Source organism: Leguminivora glycinivorella, chromosome 10 (assembly GCF_023078275.1).
Source record: "Leguminivora glycinivorella isolate SPB_JAAS2020 chromosome 10, LegGlyc_1.1, whole genome shotgun sequence".
In the NCBI taxonomy this organism is placed as follows: domain Eukaryota; kingdom Metazoa; phylum Arthropoda; class Insecta; order Lepidoptera; family Tortricidae; genus Leguminivora; species Leguminivora glycinivorella.
Window position 1 is genome coordinate 73,669 of NC_062980.1, and position 8,715 is coordinate 82,383.

The 8,715-nt window shown below is 43.1% G+C and overlaps 1 protein-coding gene across 1 annotated transcript; it reads left to right on the forward strand.

The window, feature by feature from the left end:
- Nucleotides 1-4,156: 4,156 nt before the first annotated feature.
- Nucleotides 4,157-5,826, forward strand: LOC125230035 (actin, muscle-type A2-like). Its single transcript, XM_048135015.1, has 2 exons — nucleotides 4,157-4,175; nucleotides 4,400-5,826. Exon 2 carries the CDS (start codon nucleotides 4,455-4,457, stop codon nucleotides 5,583-5,585), a length of 1,131 nt encoding a protein of 376 aa, XP_047990972.1. The 5' UTR covers nucleotides 4,157-4,175; nucleotides 4,400-4,454; the 3' UTR covers nucleotides 5,586-5,826.
- Nucleotides 5,827-8,715: the final 2,889 nt, after the last annotated feature.

The window sequence follows — 8,715 nt, forward strand, 5'->3', positions numbered from 1 at the left end:
CATCTGACCTTCCAACCCGAAGGGTAACTAGGCCTTATTGGAATTGAGGTCAACATAATCAGATATGAAATTTAATCTATGGCCACGTTTCTGGTCCATCAGCAGATCAGCTCCATGATACCATTGTTATATATTGAATATTGCATCGTCACATGATTTACACAATTATGTGTGCAAAATTTCAGATCAATCGTTTAAAAATATCTGCTTTAAAAGTCGCATGATTTAACCCGAATATACTAACATTGCAAGTTAAATAAAACCTTGCAAAAACGCCTAACTTCCGCATTTCTTACCATTACTTGTAGAAATAATACTTTATAACTAAAGAAATATAAATAAGTTAGAAAAACTGCTATAATTATTATAATTTGTTGCTAAACAAATTCACCACAGTACTGGTACCGGTACCATTGTCCCATTCCCATCCCTACGGCTAAGCGTAAAGGCGCGCCATTATTTGAAACGACCAATGGCAGCACCGGGCGCTCCCGCCTCACCCCGCAAGGTTTGGTGATTTGCGTCTCGAACAATATCGCTTGCAATAGGCTTCTAGTGGGGTGTTCTGTGTGAGTAAACGTTTAGACGCCCTGGTTCTTCTCGTTTGCGCTATAGCGCTAGACATCGGCGTATTGCCGCGGCTCCCGCCTACACTCCGCGTTGACTCGAATTACTTGACAACGAACACTTGCTCTCGTCTCCTGAGTATCATCACCCTCCTTGCGTTATCCCGGCATTTGCCACGGCTCGTGGGAGCCTGGGGTCCGCCTTGACAACTAATCTTTAGGCATAGGCACTAGTTTTACGAAAGCGACTGGCATCTGACCTTTCAACCCGGAGGGGTAACTAGGCCTTGTTGGAATTAGTCCGGTTTCCTCACGATGTTTTCCTTCACCGAAAAGTGACTGGCAAATATCAAATGACATTTCGCACATAAGTTCCGAAAACTCATTGGTACGAGCCGGGGTTCGAACCTGCGACCTCCGGATCGAAAGTCGCACGCTCTTACCGCTAGGCTACCATCGCTTCAGCTCGTCTCCTGACTTGAGTATAAATATACTAAAATAAATCATAAATCGTGCTGAGTTTAAGCAAATATAAAATATATTTAGAAGTTTTTGAGTTTATTCATTCAACCCATGCATAGTAGTAATTCTATAAAATTGCATCACATTGTATACTTAACTAGTTTTGCTTTTCAGAAAGTTAAGATCAGCTGCGTGCAGCAAACTAAAAATGCATAACACGTATTTTATTTATTGGGTCACCTTGGAGAAAACTCATACTGTTGTATCCCTGTCGCTGAGTAAGGTGGCCAGAGCTCAACGAGGATACGGAGGGTTACTGTCGGCAATGCACATCGTTGAAGTTGCAGACGTCTATGGGCTACGGAGACTACTTACCTTCGGGCCGTATACTAAAAATTAGCATAGCACAAATGTTAAGTAGGCCTTCATGAAAAATGCCCTTCTTTAAAAATCTGCGTTTCCCATAGGATGAGATGAACCACCCGATATTAAATAGTGAGTGTAGTAGGTTGTAGTCGTTTCCGTAAAGACTAATGGCTACACCGATTCCTGGGATCAGATGCCAAGTAGTCCTCCGGCTTATGTACTATCAGCTGCAAAAGTGCATGCAGAATTCATCAATGAATTCATTAATAATTTCTCCTTGCACTTTTGCTGCTGATAGTACCTATATGAGCCATGTATTTTAAAGGCCGCGCGGGATAAACCAAAAATACTAACCAATAGTTTCAATTTCAGACATGTGGGGCGAGCCCAGGATTGTCGCTGGAGGACCTTACATACAATGGATGGGACGCTCGGCTGTGCACGGGAGGATATACGTTTCTTCACATACCTAATGTACACGTACAGTACAGGCGACCTCCCGCGTGCAGTGTTTATGGACAGACAAGCGCACGCCGGACTCTCTTTAGTCGTGCTCGGCCGAGACCGAAATAAATCTACGACAATACGCATTGGCAGCAACGCTTAATCAATCACCCCCCCTCGCCCGCGTCACCGCCGGCGGGGTAACGACCGCGTGGACAAACATTGGCGAACTTGAAAGTTGGGCTCCAGGGTGGTGTCATGGACATAATTTTACTATTCAGTAGAATTCCTAGGTCGTAACGGCGCTGTTGCGAGCCGCGGGCAAATATCGGTCAATATGTGCACCTGCACAGCACAGCACAGCACAGGTGAAGTGTCCACTCGCGGGTTGGCGCCGGCGGGCCAACCCGCGAGTATTAATAATATTTCATACGCTAACTGATCTCGTCGAGTGGTACGAGACGAGCCACTTATATAAATAATGAGGTCGTCTCGCCATCGACGGCTGTGATTTACTTGCAATGTTAATTATAGCGCGGATCGCGGCGCGCGCGCCGATCGGCCATATATGGCGTTAGCGGCCGTCACCCGCCGTCACCCGGCCACCCAGCTTGCATGTTTCATTGAAGTTTCAGTATACACATTGAATAATAAATATTGAATAATCTTCAATTTGTATATCTTCAATTTTTATTTTTTGGGGAAAGTATACATTTTAGAAAAAAGTTGTCAAGGAAAGAAATAATGCTCATAAAATTCCCAATAAGAAAGGTCATATAATATTTTTTTGATATCATGCACTATTTTCATGTTATCTTATATATATATAAACGGCAAAGTCCTGAGTAAATTTGGCACGTAGGTTACTTATAAGGTCTACGAACCCGCTAAGGAAGGAATTTTCAAAATTCATCCCCTAAGGGGATGAAATGGGTGTCCAAAATTATGACAATCTACCTTTATTTTGAGTATTTATGAGCTTGAAACTTCGTATAAAGACTATAAAGGTAAAATTAAAATGGAAATAAACTAATTTAAGCGTTTTTGTATTTTTATCCTTTAAGAGAGTTAAAATGAGGCTGGCTGAAGTTTGTATGGGAAATAAGTTTTATTTCAAACTACAGGCTTGAAACTTGGTAAAAAGGTACTTCAGAAGGGCAAAAACTAGTACTAACTTTGAAAAAATTCTGAAATTAAACCACTAATAAACATAACTATTACTATTTCATTAAGTACTGAGTTATATCGAACTTCAACAAGCTAATGCACGAATATGGTGAGTGCTACAAAAGTATGCATATAACCTTTTTTGTTTAAAATTTAATAAGAACTAATTCTTTCATAGACACTTTTTTCCTAACTCTGATACTTTTCTTAAAAATGAAGAAAAACCGTAAGCCGGGACCTATTTCTTGCTAAAAGGGGGTGTTGCGTCAGGGGGACGGTAGGGGACGCTAGTGTGTGCAAAGCGCCTTACCCTAAGGTACCATACTACATTAAAATATTGCGGGATTTTTTTGTTCTTTATTTCCCATACATTCGAACACAACTTGACCGAATCATCAGTTGCTTTCCTCCACCTTATGTTATGAAAGTCTCTGTAGTCCGACGCAATATGGCTTTTTAATTTTTAACGCAATATTATAAGGAAGCTGTTATCAGATCCAGACGAAATATGTAAAGTAATGCAATATGCGAATGCGGACAAGTAAATAACGACGTGGCCACTGGGCAGGTCAGGCATGCATGGTGTGTGGTGTGTGTTGTGGTGTGGCCACTGCTCAGAAATCGGTTATGGACGTTATGGTACCTAAATACGAATGTATGGTGCTTTAAACCAAAATAATGGAGATCAAGTATTTTTTAGAGCTCCAAAGTTTTAATTTTGCCTTTTAATTCTCGCCAGAAATTAAACTCTATTCATTTTTAAGCAAGCGAAGTCCGCGAACGATATAACCGATTAGTACTGATACGTGACCCAAAAAAAAATGAAATCCACCCGGTAACCTCGTTTCAGTCGTGATTTGTAAAGTCAAATGCCATAAGACGGCCAAGACGGGTGCCATCATCACATCATAGATCACTTCCGATGATTCACTTTCCGGTGTCCGCCGACGCGTTATAAATGAGATTACGATTGAAGAGCGTTGACAATGCACCCGAAATAAACAATGCAATGGCTATGCTCTTAAATGGCAGTCGGCGCGCGCGCCGCTCGCCTTGTAGGGCGGCGGGGGCGCGCGAGGGCGCCGCCGCGCGGCCGCGGGGTGCGCGCAGGTAAATACCGGCGCAGCGCCGCTGCCCTCACAGAACGCTGCAGACCACACACCACCACCCGTGAGTGTCACACTCGTTAACATTCGTTTTTTAGCAAACGACAAGTCGTTACAATTCACTTGTGAACAGAAACTCTCTGAATAAAGTGACTGAGTAAAAGATATGGATTTCTAAAAACGTTTCTCATGACAAATATTTTCTCTAAAGTTCAAGTGAAGTCACGAAGTTAATAAGTGTATAACCGAGAGCGTTGTAAGTATAAAGTGTTGTTTTGTTTGTTCCAGGACTCTAGGAGTGGTAATTTGTTGCGATCGTACGAGCTCGTGAAGCACAGTCAATATGATGGACGACGATGCGGGCGCCCTGGTGGTGGACAACGGGTCCGGCATGTGCAAGGCCGGGTTCGCCGGCGACGACGCGCCGCGCGCCGTGTTCCCTTCCATCGTGGGCCGCCCGCGCCACCAGGGCGTCATGGTGGGCATGGGCCAGAAGGACTCCTACGTGGGAGACGAGGCCCAGAGCAAGAGAGGCATCCTCACCCTCAAGTACCCCATCGAGCACGGCATCATCACCAACTGGGACGACATGGAGAAGATCTGGCACCACACCTTTTACAACGAGCTGCGTGTGGCGCCCGAGGAGCACCCCATCCTGCTAACAGAGGCCCCGCTCAACCCCAAGGCGAACAGGGAGAAGATGACGCAGATCATGTTCGAGACGTTCAACTGCCCCGCCATGTACGTCGCCATCCAGGCCGTTCTCTCCCTGTATGCCTCCGGCCGTACCACCGGTATCGTGCTGGACTCCGGAGATGGTGTCTCCCACACTGTCCCCATCTACGAAGGTTACGCCCTTCCCCACGCCATCCTCCGTCTGGACTTGGCCGGCCGCGACTTGACCGACTACCTCATGAAGATCCTCACCGAGCGTGGTTACTCGTTCACCACCACCGCTGAGCGAGAAATCGTGCGCGACGTCAAGGAAAAGTTGTGTTATGTGGCTCTCGACTTTGAGCAGGAGATGGCCACCGCCGCCGCATCTAGCTCCCTAGAGAAGTCTTACGAGCTTCCCGACGGTCAGGTGATCACCATCGGTAACGAGAGGTTCCGCTGCCCCGAGGCGATGTTCCAGCCTTCCTTCTTGGGCATGGAGTCGTGCGGGATTCACGAGACCGTGTACGCCTCGATCATGAAGTGCGACGTCGACATCCGCAAGGACCTGTACGCCAACACCGTGCTGTCGGGCGGCACCACCATGTACCCCGGTATCGCCGACAGGATGCAGAAGGAGATCACCGCCCTCGCTCCCTCCACCATCAAGATCAAGATCATCGCTCCCCCGGAGAGGAAGTACTCGGTATGGATCGGCGGGTCCATCCTGGCGTCTCTCTCCACGTTCCAGCAGATGTGGATCTCGAAGCAGGAGTACGACGAGTCGGGGCCTGGCATCGTGCACCGCAAGTGCTTCTAGACACTCTAGACGCTCCGTGTCGTGTGCTGTTCTATAAGAATTAAAAATTGGTCGGTGTTTTGTATTACTAAAACGAATACAAAATTAGCGTTAAGTACCTTAGACTCAAATTTTGTGTACGTTTTGGAGTCGATGTATTTATTTTATATTCGCTGTGAGAGACTGTGAGCTGTTGCGTTAACTAAGTACTAAGTGAGTTATTTTAAGTTTATTTTGTTAAATATTATACTTTTGTTATGATTTTTGTTGTTGATTCTTGCAATTTATCTTCAGCTCACCCGATATTAAATGAAATGTGAGAGTCTTGCGAATAGATGCCTAGGCATAAACTATAACAAACTGTGTAGTATCCTCTTTGGCTAGCGTACGGCGCGACTCGCGCGTCGTCCGTATATGGGGTAGCTATTAATAAATCGATTGAAGCGACAATCGAACAGCGCTCTAATTTAGCAATATCGGGGCTACTGCCAATTCAACAAGCATTTTAATGTATAAATAACTTTGATACCGTAGCTGCATAGCTTTGATGACTCGTTGTTAACCTTCTGCACAACTAAAGTTAGTGCTAAACCTATCTTTTCTCGAAGTGTTTCATCATTTTTGTAAACCTCACATCACAACTGGTTCTAATGAAAAAAAAAACCCGACAATTGACATAGTACAACGATTTCCATCAAATACGGCTAAGAACACTTTCCGACTAAGTCAGCTTTCAAACGAAAAAAAAAAACGAAATCTAAATCAGTTCATCCATTCTTAATTAAGGGGTTAAAAATTATAATTAAGTAATCAAAATATTGGCATAATTAATTATGATGTTTTATATATTATAGCCTTTTTTTTTTTTTTTTTTTTCACGGAGTGGGAATGCTGTTGCGCACGCTGTGTGGGACTCGCCGTTGCTTTCCCTTCTCCTGACGAGAAGGGGAGAAACGGCCCTACCCACTAAACCCACTCCGGCATTTCACCCTCTTTTCCACGCACTGGGTTCGGAACGTTTCACTTCACCACTGCGCTCTCCGGTAGCCCTGACCAGGGCACCCGCATCGTAAAGGAGGATCGGAAACGCTTGATCCCCCTTCCCGGCATCACATGGGGCATGGCCCCTCTAGGGCTCGAGGCGAGCATACGCTCTCCGCCTTCGACCCTGCCGCTTTCGTCGTAGCGGAGGAGCGTCAACAGCTGCCTCTCGCTCTCTCTCTGCTTCCTCCTTCCGCGACATGACTGCTTCGCAGAAGGAGGCCATTATATATTATAGCCTGACAAGTTTTTATTTGACCCTCGCCACGTTGCGGATTTTCAGCTGAACTAATTTCTTTTACTGGAAAGGATTACTATTTGACACCCGTCGTCGAAAGTCATCGAATGTCAGTGATGTATACAAGAAGAAAATATATTAAATTTTCTAACGGTTTCATCGCAAATATGCCCAAAATAATATTGAAAAAGTGAAAATAATTATACTTAATGCGATAAATTACTTACAACAAAAAAGGATGAAGGATTTCTCAGCATTTCGATAACAATGTTCCGAAATCGGTCGTTGACATGTCCGGTACTGACGGTTTATAGTGCGGTTCTCCTGTATTGAATAGTTGGTTTCGATTTAACTTAATATATTTTTCCCCTCACTAGCTCGGAAACATGTATTTTGTCCTTTAATACCAGCGGGTAAAAACGCATTTTATCCACTAGTGGGTAAAGTAATTTGACCTTGAATAAAGTCAAATTAACTGCTTTAAAATTGATAAAAGTAGGTGAATCTAGTAATTAAGATGATTTACCACCTGTGGAACTACTGGAAGCAGTGATAAACGCATTTTTTTGCGTTGTAGTTTCCTCGCTAAGTATAGAATCCTTTCTCTTGCTCGTTTTTCAATTCCACACTCGGCGTTAAAATACAACTTTGACCCCTTGTATAACAAATAACTATTTCGTTCTTATTTATGGTGTGTGGAGCTCTGCCGTGAAAAATATTTATAGAAATAAGGAGGCTGTTCCATCATTGTTACCTACCAGTACAAAACAAGGTCCCACGCAAAAACATTGACGACTTCGATACAGGCACAAGATTCATGTATTTTAGGCTGTGCGGATACAAGTAGCGAGTACCTTTTCAAACCTTGCTTATTACATTTTTATTGTCTATAACCATGTTTTAGTTTTCTACAAATATTAACGCGAAACCAGTACACGCTGTCCCCATTATATATGACGTCCGCACTTTTTTGCCATATGAAAGCGGTTTGTACATACACACCTTCAGGGTCAAATAAAATCCTGTCAGGCTTTAATAGAGAATTGGACAAAAGGTTTAATTTGGTTTATACTATACTATAGATTTTATTGATTTATATAGACGATACCCTACCCAAGTACCCACGTGTTTTGTACAAGATCACATAAATAAACCATATCCCATAATATGGTGAACTTCTTATTCCGTCTCCACTCCACTCACTAGTTACGTTACGAGGGCACTTTTTTAAATTATTTTAGTTTTTTAAAAGGAAGTGTGTATTTGGATTTTGGATATCAACATTATCATCAACGAAAGTGTAAAAAATAAAAATAAAATAGTACATTTCGTTATAAGTGCGAGAAGTATGTCATTACTTCACGAGTCCCGAGACATTTTGCCACGAGCGGCACGCGAGTGGCAAATCTCCGAACGAGTGAAGAATGACATTCTCGCACGTGTGACGAACGACGTTTTTTTAATACAGTTGCGAAAAAACACTACTACTTACTTACAACGAAATAAAACAATCCGAACTATCAATTTTCCTATGGACATTGATGGATTATTTGACAATTCAAAGGCGTATTTTTGAAGCTTTTAAACTTTTAAATTTTCGAGTTTGCTATTCATCTAACATAATTTATTTCATTGGGTGCCATAAAAACATAAACATTTACGATTTGGGACGATTGTTTAATGTACAACTACATTTTAATTTAATCGATCCATTTATGCCCCGACGTATTGCAAATAACGTAAAATAATTATGACAAATCGCGTAACATAGAGGTTTTTTGAACGTGCATTAAGTTAAAACATGGTAGACGCCTCTACTTTGACAGTAGAAGACGCGTTTCGTTCCAATCATGTTCTGTTTACACGACTCAT